General features: G+C 37.2%; 1 protein-coding gene across 1 annotated transcript in view; it reads left to right on the top strand.

Annotated features, from left to right (window-relative positions):
- Positions 1-3,916: 3,916 nt before the first annotated feature.
- LOC127233442 (cytochrome P450 2C29) overlaps positions 3,917-16,705 on the top strand; it is a 30,728-nt gene continuing 17,939 nt past the window's right edge. Inside the window, exons 1-5 of the mRNA XM_051199924.1 lie at positions 3,917-4,133; positions 5,295-5,457; positions 5,614-5,763; positions 7,502-7,662; positions 9,342-9,518. Coding sequence (XP_051055881.1) covers positions 3,966-4,133; positions 5,295-5,457; positions 5,614-5,763; positions 7,502-7,662; positions 9,342-9,518 — 819 coding nt within the window. The 5' untranslated portion in view covers positions 3,917-3,965. The remainder of the gene's footprint in view (positions 4,134-5,294; positions 5,458-5,613; positions 5,764-7,501; positions 7,663-9,341; positions 9,519-16,705) is intronic.

The following is a 16,705-nucleotide window of genomic DNA, read 5'->3' as shown; positions in this document are numbered from 1 at the left end:
AAGATCATCTACCATAAACAAGTAAACTCCATTCCATATATACAGGACTGGTTTGACATAACAACAAAAAAAGAGTAAGTGCAATGTACCCTATAAACAAATTTAAAGAAGAAAGAAAAGAAAGAGTGAAAGAAAGAAAGACTATCATACCATTAGATACTGAAAAAGCATTTGACAAAATCCAACACCTATTCATAATAAAAAGTCCTCAAGAGTTTAGGGATACAAGGGACATACCTCAACAACATAAAGGGAATTTACAGCAATCCCATAAGCAGCAAAAATTAAATGGAGAAGAAACTTAAAGCAATTCCACTAAAATCATGGATAAGGCAAGGCTGTTCATGCTCCCTATATCTATTCAGCATAGTACTTGAAGTTTTAGCTAGAGCAATAAGATGGTTTAAGGAAATCAGTGTGATACAAATTAGAGAGAAAGAAATCAAATTATCAATATTTGCAGAGAACTCATACAGCTAATAAACACTTTCAGCAAAAAGTCTCTCATATAAGATTAACAAAAAACCAGTATCCGTCCTATTATATGCAAATGACAAGTGGACTGAGAAAACAGGTAAACAATACCTTTCATAATATCCTCAGATAATATAAAATATCTTGGGTAACTGCAATCAAGAAAGCGAAAGGCTTATAAAGCTCATCTTTTTGAAGAAAGAATTTAAAGAAGATATGGATGGCAAGGTCTCCCATGCTCTTGAATCATTAGGATTAACAGAGTAAAAATGGTCATCCTACCAAAAATTAATCTACATATTCAACAAAATCTCCATCAAAATTCCAACACAATTATTTCCAGACCTCTAAAGGACAATGTTTAATTTTATATCACTATCTCTGATTTCAAGTTCTACTATAGAGATACTGTAATTAAAACAGAATAGTATTAACGTAAAAACAGAAATTTTGATCTATGGAATGAAATTGAAGACCCAGACATAAATCTACCAGCCTGTGAACACCTAATTTTTTATAAAGAATCCAGAGATAGACACTGGAAAAAAATATACCATCTCTAACAAATGGTGTTCATCAACTGGGTGTCTGCATGTAGAATGATTCAAATAAATCCATATTCATCATCTTTCATAAAACTCAAGTCCAAGAAGATCAGGGACCGCAACATAAAACCAGATACACTGAACCTGATAGACAATGGGGAATAGCCTTGATTGCATAGGCCAGGAGATGATCTTCTGAACAGAATACCAGTAGGCCAGGCACTAAGATCAACAATTAATAAATGGGACATCATGAAACTAAAAAGCTTCAGTCAGGTGAAAGACACCATCAATTGGACAAAGTGACAGCCTACAGAATGGAAAATTATCTTCACCAACCTACAACTGATAGAACACTAATAGTCAAAATATTTAAAGAACTCAAGAAACTAGATAACAGAAAACCAAATAATCCAGTTTTTAAAAGGAGTACAAACTTAAACAGGATTCTTGGTAGAAGAATCTCAAACAGCTGAGAAACACAAAGAAATGTTCAGCATTCTTAGCCATCAGAAAAATGCAAAGCAAAACTAGTTTGAGATCCCACCATTCACCTGTCAGAATGGCTACAATCAATAACACAAGTAATACCTCATGATAGTGAATTTGTGGAGTACAGGGAACACTCCTTCATTGCAGGTGGGGGTGCAAACTTGAACAGTCACTATAGAAATCAATACGGCAGTTCCTCAGAAAATTGGGAATTAATTTATGTCAAGAGCCAACTATACCACTCTTTGGCACATACCTAAAGGACATACCATTCTACCATAAGGACAATTGCTTAACTATATTCATTGTGGCTTTATGCATAATAGCCAGAACCTGGAAACAACGCAGATGACCCACAACCAAAGAATAGATAAAGAAAATGTGGTACATTTACACAGTGAAGTATTACTCAGCTGTTAAAAACAATGACATCATGAAATTTGAAGAAAAAGTAATGGAACTAGAAAAAAATCATGTTGACTGAGGTAACCCAAATCCCAAAACACATATATTGTGTGTATTCACTTATAAGTATATGTTAGATGCTTCAAGTAAATAACAACCAAGCCAAAATCTGCAGACCAAGAGGTGTTTGGTGAAGAAGAGGGTCTAAATGGGATATGTTATGAGTAGATTTTTCCTGCCTGTCTGGCTGGTCCTACCGCCACACCAGTCCTAAATAACACACAGAGACACTGTATCAGATATAGTTCTGTTGGCCAGTTACTTGTTTCTTATTAGCTAGCTCTGTCTTAATTATTAACCCATTTCTATTAATCTAAGTACTTCCACGTGGTCTCATCTTACCAGAGAGAGAGAAGCTGATGTTCTCTCTATCAGTCTACCATCTTGAATCTCCCCCTTTCTCCTTCCTCTCCCCTCCTTGTCTCCTAGTTCTGCCTATCTTGCTTTCCTATTGGCCAACAACGCTTTATTCATTAACCAATAAGGGAATCATATTTACAGAATGACATCTCCCATCAGGGATATGTGAGTCTCCCTAGAAAGGGGAAATAGAATAGATTTTGTGGTTGGAGTGGGAATGGGTGGGGACTGGGAAGAGGAGAGATAAGGTGGGAGAGGGAGATGGGTTGGAAGGAGAGAGTGCTGGACAAGTTATATTGTATGGGGGGGGCATTTGTGGGAAGCGCTGTGCAAGCCTGGGGCAATGGAAGCTTCCTGGAATATCTGAGTGTGATCTTGAGGAACCTAATGATGGGGGATATGGACCCTCAACTGGTCCATCTCTTGTTTCCAGATAAGGCTCCCAGTGATGGGACTGAGTTGCATTCAGTTGAGTTTTTGGTCAATATGGTCTCATGAATATCCTCCAATAGGCCAGGCAGATACTAAACCAGAGGATTGTTCTTAGAAAACTGACATCAGAGCCCCCTTCCCAAGGTCAACATCTACACAGCTCATTAAATGTGGAAAGATTGAGCTGATTCCTAAGTGGAGTCTTCATCCCTACTTTCTAGTCTCTATGGTACTCTGTAGGCTACTGAAAAAAAATCACCAATTCAGCCACAAAACCTTTGACCAACACTCTGTAATATGTGCTGGGGTAATAATGGCACAGAAATTGTGGAAGTGGTCAACCCATGTCTTATTACCAATATCCTGCTATACTCACAGATTGGTGCCTTGTCCAGTGTTTATCAAAGAAGCTTCCTCCAACATTAGATAAGACTGACTGCAGAGATCCACAGTAGACATTATCTAGATAGAGTGTAGTTTGAGGTGTTAATTGGATCTCTAATCTAGGAGCTCAGGGAATCCTGTGACAATGGGGGAGAAAAGATTGTAAGAATCAAGGGGGATGGAGGATACCATGAGACTACATCCCATTGAATCAACTAAGCAGGGCTTGTATGGGCTCACAGAGACTGAAGCAGCCCTGCTTGGTACATGCCCTGCATGGTTCTGCACCATATCATTTGCATATAGTTTTGGCTGATTTCTTAGTGTTTTTTGGAACTCTTAGTATTGGGACAAGGTTATTTCTAACAGTTTTGCCTGCTCCTGGGACACTTTTCCTTCTTTTGCATAACCCTTGTCTTACTATATTTTGTTTTGTTGTTTGGTTGTCTCTTGGGGGCTCTTTTCTGAAGGGAAACCATATGAGTGTGGATCGAGGGGAGTTTTGGGGGATTTTAGAGAAGTGGATGTAAAGTAATCTGTGGTTAGAGTGTGTTGTATGATATAAGATTCTATTTCAAATTAAAAGCAAAGCATATCTGGTCACCATTCAATAGAACTAAGCCCAATAATCTCATGGTAAACATTACAAACAGGTGATGTTAAAGGAGAACTGGGTTTGCTTATCACTAGGACAAAGTCTACTTCAGCGAGAGATTAAACATTATCTTGTAGATGAGTCACTGAAGCTAAAAAGTGCAACATGCTGATTCTGCAGCCACATAATAAAAGCTCTGTGCCATAAGAAGGTTCTCCATGGATCCAGTCATGTTCCTACTACTCACCCTCTCCTGTCTGCTTCTCCTCTTAGTCTGGAGACAGATCCCTGGGAGAGGGAAGCTTCCTCCTGGTCCCACACCTCTCCCAATTATTGGCAATTTCCTCCAGATAGATGTGAAGAACATCCAACAATCCTTTACCAAAGTAAGTATACTTTATGGTCTTCTTGGACTTTGAAAATGAGGTAAATCTAATGTTTTCAATGAAATCCTGGAGGCAATATTGTTAAAAATGATCATATGTAAAGTTTTGTGTTTCTTATGTTTTTGTTTTTGTTTTGTTTTGTTTTTCTCTTGTCCTGGTCATGAATTCAGCAGTGAGCAATGTGTTTCAGATAGAATAACATCTAGGTCATTGTATTTTATAATATAAATCAAAAGATTCTAAAAGTTCTATATGCTTATTCACATCTTTGTTTTATAATTATTTTCCATTGTTTTTGACTGACCGTCAAGATTGAGTAATAATTCATCAATGAGTCAGAATTTTAAACACTTAACTGTTATTGGGATTAAACTCAATACTGATACTCTGAAGAACTAACTGGTGCCTGATTTAAATAAATAGTTAGAGGTATGGGCTCACACAGGAAATGAAACACATATACTGTGTGGCCAATATATATAGGAGTTCCCAAAATCTGTTTTCATTTTATGCAAACTTATGTTGTGGCAAGGAACAATTAGTGAAATGTTTGTTCTATAGATGTTGGATCCTAGAGTTCAGCTTCTATGGGTCCACTCTAATTTTTTTTAACTATCGAGAGAAACTAGATGTGATCATTTGTGGTGACCTCACATAGATTTCTATTCTTTATTACAGGGCTCACTGGTTTTCCATGGGAGGAGTTTCACAGCTGATTATACAGATGTCATTCAACTATTGATGTTCATTTCATATTGGAATAAGCATGAGAATGATTAGAAATTGCTCATGCATCTAATAATGAATAATCAAAGTGCCAATTTTGAGTTTTTATTCATAAGATATGTTCCATAAAATTAATTGGGATTTATTTTTACTTCATTTTATTTGTGAAATAAGACAAAGAGATCTGACAAATGTCTTACTGTAATTGGTTTTATGGTTATCTATGATTCAACTGCCTGGGCATTTGCCTGGGCCATTGTAGGAAACACCTGAGTGACAGCCACCATAATGAAAGATATCAGAAATATTTGCTACTGACTTTGCCTGAATAAAAACATTAACATGCAATAATGTCAGCCTCAATGAGGTTGACTCTATGGAGAATGGAGTGACATTATTTTTTTCTAATATTTGCCTTTTCTTTCCTATTTCCAGTTCTCAAAAGTCTATGGTCCCGTGTTCACTCTTTATTTTGGCAAAGAGCCCACTGTGGTGTTGCATGGCTATGAGGTAGTAAAGGAAGCACTAATTGATCATGGGGAGGAGTTTTCTGGAAGAGGAAGGTTCCCAGCTCTTGATAGAACTTTTAATGGCCTTGGTAAGTGTGTACATACTTGTGTGTGTGTGTGCTAGGAAGTGTCCATAGTGAGCCAGAGGATGGAAAACAAAATTCATACTTGCTCCTCAGACACTGGTTGAAACTCTGCCGCTGCCTCTTCTATCTCTGGGATCTACTCTTTTTCCATTTGTTCAGGGATCATTTTTAGTAACGGAAATAGATGGAAAGACATGAGGCGCTTTGCCCTCACTACCCTGCGGAATTTGGGCATAGGAAAAAGGAGCATTGAGGACCATGTTCAAGAGGAAGCACAGTGTCTTGTGGAGGAATTGAGGAAAACCAATGGTGAGTGCAGGTTTATAATCTAACTTTTACAACTTGGTCTGTTACAACAGTTCTCATCCTGTGGGGTTGTGAACCCTTAAGCAGTTGAATGACCCTTTCATAGTGGTCACCTAAGATCATTGGAAAACACAGATATAATTCTTAACAGAAGAAATTTTATAGTTAGGAATTAGCAATGAAAATAATTTTATATTTGGAGGTCACCACAATATGAGGAACTATATTAAAAGGTCAAAGGATTAGGAAAGTTGAGAATCACTGGTCTAGCATGATTGTGTAAGTCACATGGTTCCTGTCCTATTCAAAACTTTCTGTTATTTGTTATGACATGTCATAAGTCATACTAATTTTCCATTGCATTTTGGAGCTATGCGTTCTCCTTAACACAAGTGTAGTTTCTCTATTGAATTTCTCTATTGAATATCATCTAACCAGACACTGGTAATGGTGGCAATGTCATCAAGTGTACCTAAGGAACCTAAATTACATGACATTGATGTTCATTTTTTTTTTAACACCATTACTCTCTATTGCTTCATTTCTGTATCCTAGAATCCTTCAAGAGTCACGTTCACAGTCCTTCATGGCAGTAATGTGATATGATCTTCATATCTTAGCTAAGTGTAATACAACTTTCAACAATTGTATCTTTTATAACATGAGTTCACATTTTTTCATCATTTCTTCTTACAACGCACTTAGTGTTTAGATTAGAATCTTTTACTAAACCATGTTTCAACACCAATATTCAAAATTTACTCACACTTGAAATTTTATAATTCATTTAACTAAACAAGAAATATTTTCATTGACTCTCTAGTATTTCCCTTCATGTCTTACTTTCACATAATATTTTCATATTTACTCTTTTGTGTTAAAAAAAAATTGATGACTGTTCCTTTGGTAATACATTGAATGCCACTTACCTGGTAAATTCTTGTAATGAGAAGTCTTATCTTCTTTAGTTCTAAATGTCCAGGCTCTACTGGAACTCACTCTGTAGACCAGGCTAGCCTCACACTCAGAGATCCATCTATCTCTGCTTCAGAAGTGCTGGAATTAAAGGCACACACACCACATCCAACTCAAAATATTTTTTCTTAAAGAACAAAATTAATCGGTTGAAACATGGACATAAGAAAAGGAAAGCTTCATTTGTATACCCACCTGGGATGGATTTTTTCTTAAAGGCTGCCACATCATTTAGTTTTGTAGGCAAATCATGTCATACCTACGGTTGTTTATATTACTTTTTCTTCCATACACCTTGCTTTTCAAATTGTTCCTCCTCATTCTTGAATGTTACTATAATATTGTCATTCATGTCCACTTTACTGGAGCAGTGCATGATGTTTACTATTATTCATTAAAAAGAAAAATTCCAGATCTCCACCATTCAAATTCCTTCTCAGTTCTATATGATATAGACAAAAGTGACTCAGCTATGATCATTAGAACATTAGATTTATAAAAGTCTTTTGCACAAAATAGCATGCAGCTGAGATTATGTGTATAAGCAACACAGTAGACATAATCTTCCATTACTTAACCACTGAGAAGGCCAAGTCAAGTAAGGTTAAGTTTATTGCTGATCCTTCCCCAGGTGAGTATTGGCTGTTAAGAATAGTAATAATTAAGACATTGCTTAAAACTTATAAAATATCTTACCTATTAACAAAGGCAAAGTGTCCTCTTTGTATATTTTAATGGTGTTTCACAATTGTTCCCAACTCTCCAGGCTCACCCTGTGATCCCACCTTCATCCTGGCATGTGCTCCCTGCAACATAATCTCCTCCATTGTTTTCTATAATCATTTTAATTATAAAGATCAGGATTTTCTTAACTTGTTGAAAATTCTGGAAGAGAGCACCAAGATTCTGAGTTCCCCATGGTTACAGGTGAAGCCAATTTCCTTTCCTCCTGAGAACATGTGTATGGTGTTTTTTTCTTACAGGTCAAATTCAATATGAACCAGTCAGAGAGCTGAACAGACACCACAGTTCTGACTAACATATTATGGAAAATTATCTGGGAGTGAAGTCTAAGCCATTTGCATAAGGGAAAATGCTATAATTGCTCAAGCTTGATAGCTTCCTATATATTGACTTTTAGCATTGACTTCCACAGAGCTCTTTGTATACACTACTGTATTTATTTCTGGATGCTTGGCCAGTCATTCATAGGACATTCTTCTACTGTGTAAATTTATTGGCTTTTTTCCAACAATAATGGATTAAATATTGCTAACTATAGTTCTTGCTTGATAAATGTTTTGTTATATATTTTGCTATTTTGTGGTTAAAACCCTTCTTTTTATTTTAGACAGAAAAGAGGAGATGATGGGAGATGTCATTCTGTTAATATGTTTCTTGTATTGGTTAATGAATAAAGCCCTGTTGGCCAATAGAAAAGCAAGATAGGTGGGACTAGGAGACAAGGAGGATTCAGGGGAGGTAGGAGGAGAGTCAACATGTAAGACCAAGAGAACAGAAGTCTGGACCCTCTCTCCAGTAAAATGAGACCATCTGGAAATACTTAGATTAATAGAAATGGGTTAATATTTAAGACGATAAGAAAGTAGTAACTGGCCAACAGCATCATATCTAATATAGTGTCTCTGTGTGTTATTAGGGACTGGTGTGGCTGAGGGACCAGGCTCGGGGGAACACTGCCCATAACAAACATCCTCATCACATTACAATGTAGGAATATCTTTAGTTTAGACATACTATTCTCTTAGAAGAAGAAGAATATTTGTGGCAATGACACTTGCCAGGAAACACTGAGTAGCTTCAGTGGTTTGATGCATCAGCTTGTGTCCTGGTTGACAGAGTGACAGGTAGAAATGACAAGATGAATGGTTTGATGGTGCTTGTACTTTAAACAGCCCCACAGAGTTTTCCAGTGCTGAATTGGCATCTTCTATACATTGCACAAAGACTTATTGTGATATATGTGTACATATAATTTTATTTTATGAATTTAATATTTATCATCTGTGAATATGCCTGTAAGAAAGTGTATGAATCACTTGCACGTCCTACACACACACACACACACACACACACACACACACACACACTCCCTAAGAGGTATTGTGTCTAATTGATTTCAAGGCATTTTTGAACCCCACCCACTTCTATATACTCTTTTTGTGTAAAAAACTAGTTGATGGGAACAACATCTTCAAGCACTAGATTTCTACTGTAAAGCAGGTCACCAAACATCTTAACTTCTACTCTCACCTGAAAGTGTGAGTGTGAGGAATCTACATCATATGATATTTTAAGCTTATAGAAAAATAATTCATATGAACCAACAGTGATCTAACATGAAAGTGCTACAAATAAAAAAGATTCATGAATGTGGAAAATTTATTATGGTCTTTGACCATTTACTCAGAGATTTCTCTCTTACATCTCTATTAGTGTATCTGTAAATAAACCACCCCTTCAAGTAGAAAGACATTTACATCTAAGCTCTAAATGCAAATCAAGCTTGCTGTATTCTATAAATATGTCTTAATTTTATCATTACAGTGTATTCACTTAGTAAATTTTTTTGCATTTTCTTGTAGGTTTGCAATAATTTTCCTGCTTTGCTTGATTATTGTCCAGGAAGTCATAACATATTCTATAAAAATCAGACTTGTTTGAAAAGTTACTTTATGGAGAAAATAAAAGAACATGTAGAAACATTGGATGTTTCAAATCCTCGAGACTTAATTGATTATTACCTAATTAAAGCAAACCAGGTAAAGTATTAATAATTACTTATATACTTTACCTATGTGTATATGGATAGATAGGTAGATAGATTCATACATTTGTATGTGCATGCATATACATGTATAAAAATGACATGTTAATATATACTTATATACTTAATAGATTAGTCAATTTTTTGTAGTTCATTGAATACTTATTTACCAATGACTTTTAAAGAACAGTTCAATATCATTTGAGTTCTGCTTTTATTTTTTATTAATTTATTTTTTTCTTATTTTATTGATATCAGTTCCCTCTCCATCCCTCCTATACCCCCTGACCACCCTCCTATCCCATCCTCACCCCCTTCCCCTGCACTCAACAGGGAGGGTGGTGCTTCCAAGAGGGGTCAACTAAATCTGTCACATCAAGTCATTTGGAGTATGGACTAGGCCTTCCCTCCTGCCTCTAGGTTAAGGATGTATCTCTCCATAGGGAATATGTTCCCAAAGGTCCTTTGTGCACCAGGGACACTTCCTGGTTCCACTATCAGAGGTCCCTTAGACTGCCCAGGCCTTCTAACTGAGACCCCATGTTCATAGGATCTAAGTCAGTCCAATGCTGGTTTCACAGCTATCAGTATAGGGGTCCATTATCTCCCCCTTGTTTAAGTCAGCTGTCTCTGTGGGGTTCTGTAGTCTGGCCATGGCTTCCCTCTCTGCATCAGAATTCCAATACAGCTCAGTGTTTAGCTGTGAGTGTCCACTTCTGTTTCCCTCGGCTACTAGATGAGGGTTCTATGATGGTGGATAAGTTAGTTATCAATCTCATAATCAGGGAAGGGCATTTATGGAAGCTTTTCCACTGTTGCTCACATTGTTAGTTGGGGTCAGTCTTGTTTGTCTCTGGGCATTTCTCTAGAGTCAGTCTTCTCTTCAAACCTATAATGGCTTCCTCTTTTATGGTCTCTTTCGCATGGTCTTCTGATTCAATCTTCCTAGTTTCACATGCTTTCCTCTCCTCACCTTCTCTTTCTCCTACCTCCCCCTCCACTCCCAACATGCTCTGGAGATCTTGTTCCTTTTCCCTTGTGTGAAGACTTTATATGAATCTCTTAGAATCCTCCTTGTATCCTAGTTTCTCTGGTGGTGTGAATTATAAGCAGGTGATCCTTTGCTCTATGTCTAAAATCCATATATAAGTGAGTACATACCATGTTCCTCTTTTTTGTGACTGGGTTACCTCATTCAGGATAGTTCCTTCAAGTTCCATCCATTTTCCTGCGAATTTCAGGATTCCATTGCTTTTTTCCACAGAGTAGTATTGTGTAAATGAGCCACATCTTCTTTATCAATTTTTCAGTTGGGGGGCATATAGGTTGCTTCCAGGTTCTTGCTATTACAAATAATGCTGCTTTGAACATAGTTGACTACATGTCTTTGTTGCATGGATGTGAATCATTTGGGTATATGTCTAAGAGTGGGATTCCAGGGTCCTGTGGTAGACTGATTCCCATTTTCCTGAGGAACCGCCATACTGTTTTCCAAAATGGCTGTACAAGTTTGCACTCCCACCAGCAGTGGAGGAGTGTTTCCCTTTCTCCACATCCTCTGCAGCATAAGTTGTCTGATGGGAGATGTTATTCTGTATATGTTTCTCATACTGGTTTATGAATAAAGCACTGTTGGCCAATAGGAAAGCTAGATAGGCGGGACTAGGAGACAAGGAGGAAAGAGGAAGTAGGGAGGAGAGTCAACATGGAGAGTCTGGAGAAAGCAGTATGTCAGCCGGCTCCCCAGTAAGAGAAATACATAGATCAGCAGAAATGGGTTAATACTTAAGACAGAGCTAGCTGATAAGAAACAAGTACCTGGCCAATAGCATTGTATCAAATACAGAGTCTCTGTGCGTTATTTGGTGCTGGTGCAGCGGTGGGACAAGACTGGCAGCAGGAGGAAAAACCATACTCATTACAGTTGTCATTGGAATTTCTAATTTCAGCCATTCTGGCAGGAGTAAAATGGTATCTCAGAGTTGTTTTGATTTGCATTTGCCTGATAGCTAAGCATGTTGAGCACTTTCTTAAGTGTCTTTCCATCTTTTTTATTTCCTCTATTGAAAATTTTCTCTTTTTGTTGTATTTATTTTAGAATTATAAATTTTATTTATTTATTTATTTTATATAACCAAGTCCATTTAAATGAAAACAAACATTTATAGACAATATTGGGGAATTTGGGCGTCGTTCTTTCCAAACTACTTCCTGCTGGTAAGGGGCGCTGTCATGGGGGATTCGAAGAAGATGCAGAAATCCTGGCTGTAGTCTGTAAGGCTGCTTTGTCCAGCTGTTTTGAATGTAGGATCACCTGGTACTCTGTTTCAGGTGGTCTGGCTTGATCAAACCACATTAGTCTTGAAGGAATCCACATCTTTTCATTTTCTGTGGAAACAAAAATAGAAATCCTTTTCCCCAGTAACTTGTCCTTGAACTTAATTTTCTCTTCAGTTCTGTACCACATTTTTTTCATAGGGTTATTTGGTGTTTTGTTGACTAGTTTCTTGAGTTCTTTGTATATTTTGGAGATCAGCCCTCTGTCAGATGTAAGGTTGGTGAAGATCTCTTCCCAGTCTGTGGGCTGCTGTTTGGTCTTGTCAACTGTGTCCTTTGCCTTACAGAAGCCTCTCAGTTTGAGGAGGTCCCATTTATTAATTGTCAAACTCAGTGTCTGTGCTACTGGTGTTATGTTCAGGACTGGTCTCCTGTACCAATTTGTTCAAGGGTATCTCCCACTTTCTCTTCCAAGAGGTTCAGTTTGGCTGGATTTATGTTGCAGTCTTTGATCCATTTGGACTTGAGTTTTGTGCATGGCAATAGACATGGGTCTACCTGTAGTCTTCTATAAACCATCATCCAGTTGTGCCAGCACTATTTGTTGAAAATGCTTTCCTCCTTCCATTGTATACTTTTAGCTATTTTGTAAAAAATCAGGTGTTCATAGGTATGTGGGTTAATATCAGGATTTTTTATTCAATTCAATTGGTCTACCTGTCTATTTTTGTACCAATATCAAGCTGTTTTCAGGACTATAGCTCTATAGTAGAGCTTGAAGTCAGAGATGGGATTTTCATGGGGATTGCATTGAATCTATAGATTGCTTTATGGCAAGATTGCCATTTTTACCATGTTTATCCTATCCAAGAGCATGGGAAATCTTTCCATGTTCTGGTATCTTCTTTAATTTCTTTCTTTAAAAATACAAAGTTCTTGCTATATAGGTCTTTCACTTGTTTGGTAAGCGTTACTCCAAGATACTTTATGTTGATTGTGGCTATTGCAAAGGGTCATGTTCCTCTGATTTCTTTCTCAAGCCCCTTTGTCATTTTTATATAATAAGGCTACTAATTTTTTTAGTTAATCTTGAATCCTGCTAGTTTGTTGTTGGTGTTTATAATCTGTAGGAGTTGCCTGGTACAGTTTTCTAGTAATTTATGTAAACTACCATATCATCTGCAAATAGTTAAAGCTTGACTTCTTCCTTTCCAATGTGTATCCCCTTGAATTCTTTTTGATGTCTAATTGCTCTGGCTATTACTTTAAGTACAATATTGAAGAGATGTGGAGAAAAGGGGCAGCCTTGTCTTATTCCTGAATTTAGAGGAATCACATTGAGTTTTTCTCCATTTAGTTTTATTTTGGTTGTTGGCTTGCTGTATATTGTTTTTGTTATGTTTAGATGTGTTCCTGTTATCCCTGATCTCTCCAAGACCTTCATCATGAAAGGGTGTTAGATTTTGTGAAAGACTTTTTCAGCATCTAGTGAGATGTTCATATCGCTTTCCTTTTTTAGTTTGTTTATATGATGGACTTTCATATGTTGAGTCATACCTGCATCACCAGTATGAAGTCTATTTGGTCATGGTGGATGATTTCTCTGATATGTTGTTGGATTAGATTTGCCAGTATTTTATTGAGTATTTTTTTCACCAATGTTCATGCATGATATTGCTCTGTATTCTCCTTTTTAGTTGTGTCTTCATGTGGCTTTGGTACCAAGGTAATTGTAGGCTCGTCAAAAGAGTTTGCCAATGAATGAACCTTGTGCTTGTACTTTATCGAACACTTTGAGGAATATTGGTCTTAGCTGTTCTTTGAAAACCTGGTGGAATTCTGCACTGAAACCATCTGGCTCTGGGCTTTGGTTGTTGTTGTTCTTGTTGGGAGACTTTTGATGATTTCTTCTGTTTCATTGGGGGGGAGGTTAATGGTCCATTTAAATTGCTTATTTGGTCTTATTTGGTCTTGAATTTATTTTGGTAGGGATATCTATCCAGAAAGTTGTCCACTTCTGTTAACTTTTTGAATTTTGGGGAGTACAAGTTTTCAAAGTGTGACTTGAGGAGTCTCTGGATTTCCTCTGTGTCTATTGTTATGTCACCTTTTAATTTCTGATTTTGTTGATTTGCATGTTCTCTCTCTGCCTTTTGGTTAGTTTGGATAAAGGTTTGTCTGTTTTGTTGATTTTCCCAAATAAAACCAACTCTTTGTTATATTGATTCTTTGTATTGTTTTCCTAGTTTCTATCTTATTGATTGCAGCCCTCAAATTGATTATTTCCTGTCATCTAGTCATCCAGAGTGAGTTTGCTACTTTTTGTTCTAGAGCTTTCAATTGTGCTGTTAATTTTCTAATGTGACTGCTCCAGTTTCCTCATATGGGCAGTTAGTGCTATGAACTTTGCTCTTATTACTGCTCTCAAAGTGTCCCATAAGTTTGAGTATGTTGTGTCTTCATTCTAGGAAGTTTTTCATTTCTTTCTTATTTCTTCCTTTACCCAAGAGTGGTGCAATTATGCATTGTTCAGTTTCCATGAGTTTGTAGGTTTTCTGCAATTTGTGTTGTTGTTGAATTCTAACTTTAAAGATACAGGGGGTTATTCAAATTTTTTGTAACTATTGAGAATTACTATATTGCTGAGTTGTGGTTGATTTTAGAAAAGGTTCTGTGTGACACTGAGGAGAAGGTATATTCTTTTGTGTTTGCATGGATTGTTCTATAAATGTCTGTTAAGCCTAATTGGGTCATAATTTATGTTAGTTCCTTTGCTTCTTTGATAAGCTTCTGTCTGGTAGACCTGTCTAGTGTTGAGAGTAGGGTGTTGAAATTTCCCACTATGAGTGTGTGAGGTTTTGTGTGAGATTTGACATTTAGTAATTATTGTTTTACAAATATGGGTGCCTTTGTATTTTGGGCATAGTTGTTCAGAATTGAGACAACATCTTGATTGATTTCTCCTGTGATGATTCAGAAATTACTTTCTTCATCTCTTTTGATTGATTTTAGTTTAAAGTCTAATTTGTTAGATATAAGTATTGCTACACCTGCTTGTTTCTTGGGTCCATTTGATTGGAAAGTCTTTTCACAACCCTTAACTCTGAAGTTACATCTGTCTTTGAAGTTGAGGTGTGTTTCTTGTATGCACCAGAAGGGTGAACTCTCCCTTCATATCCATTCTTTTAGACTGTGTCTTTTTATAGGGGAGTCAAGACCATTAATATTTAGAAACATTAATGACCATTGATTAATTCTTGCTTGTTTTGAACTTGCTATTGGTGGTAGTATTTTGTGTGGATTTCCCCATTTTTTCTTTTGGCTGTTGGTAAACTAGGATTATTTATAGCCTATGTTTTTGTGGGTGTAATTAATTACCTTGGATTGGAGTTTTCCTTCCATAACTTTTTATAGGGCTGGATTAGTTGATGTGTATTGTCTCAATCTGGTTTTGTCATGAAATATCTTGGTTCCTCCATCAATAGTGACTGAAAGCTTTGCTGGGTATACCAGTCTGGGCTGGCATCTGTGATCTCTTAGTGTTGGCAGAATATCTATCCAAAACTTTCTGATCTTCAAAGTTTTCATGGATAAGTGAGGGGTAAGTCTGGTATGTTTGCCTTTATATGTTACTTGGCCTTTTTCCATTGCTGTTCTTAGTATTTTTCTTTATCTGTATGTTTGATGTTTTGATTATTATGTGGCAAGGGGACTTTCTTTTGTGGTCCACTCTATTTGGTGTCCTGTAAGCTTCTTGTACTTTTATTGGCATATCTTTCTTTAGGTTGGGAAAGTTTTCTTCTATTATTTTGTTGAATATATTTTCTGCACCTTTGAGTTGGGTTTCTTCACCTTCTTCTATACCTATCATTCTTAGGTTTGTCTTTTTCACGGTTTTGGATATTTTGTGTCAGGGATTTGTTGGACTTAAGATTTTCTTTGGTTGACTAATCTATTTCTCCTAGTGTATCTTCAACACCCAAGATTCTCTCTTCCATCTCTTGTATTCAGTTGGTTATACTTCCATCTGTAGTTCCTGATTGTTTGCCTAACTTTTCTATTTTCAGCATTCCCTCACATTCCCTCAGATTGTGTTTTGTTTTGTTGGTTTTTTTTTGTTTGCTTGTTTGTTTGTTTGTCTCTATGTCTGCTTTCAAACATTGCACTGTTTAAATTGTTTCTTGTAATTTTTGGTTTGTCATTTCCTCCATTTATTGAATTTTCTTCTATTCTTTTAAGGGATTTTCTCATTACCTCTTTGAGGGTCTCTATCATCATCATAAAATTGATTTGGGGTCGTTCTCTTCTGCTTCATCTGTGTTGGGATGTTCAGGTCTTGCTGGTGTGGAGTCCCTAGACTCTGGTGGCATCATATTGCTCTTTCTGTTGTTGACTGTATTCTTATACTGGCATCTACCCATCTCTTCTTCCAGTACATACTGTACTGGTGAAGTCTCTCCCTCTTCTGGTGGACACAGGTTCTCTTCTGGTGAGTGCAAGCAGTTCCAATACTCCAATAGCTCTCTTGCTCTATTGGGTAGTGGTGCCACTCCACCCTTGGTTGGAGGCTGAACCAGTATGGTGGCAGACGCCAGATGAGCCAGCCCACTAGGCCGGGCTCTGCCATAGGCAGTCCTCAGTCCTTAGAACCCTCAGAGAAGGACACCAGAAGGCAGACCCGAAACAGGCCCACACTTGCCCCCTCCACTGGTTGGAGGTGGGACCATGATGCTGGTAGCCTCTGGGTTGGCCAGGCCACATGAGCAGGCTCCCCTGCATGCAGTCCTGAGTCCTCAGGATGCTCCCTTTAATGTTATTCTAAGACCTATAGATCAGCCCTCTGTCAGATGTGAGGTTGGTGAAGATGTTTTCCCACTCTTTAGGCTGTCACTTTGTCTTATTGAC

This window comes from Phodopus roborovskii, unplaced genomic scaffold (assembly GCF_943737965.1).
Source record: "Phodopus roborovskii unplaced genomic scaffold, PHOROB, whole genome shotgun sequence".
NCBI lineage: Eukaryota > Metazoa > Chordata > Mammalia > Rodentia > Cricetidae > Phodopus > Phodopus roborovskii.
The sequence above is the reverse complement of the archived record's forward strand: the minus strand, read 5'-3'. Positions and strand labels throughout refer to the sequence as shown.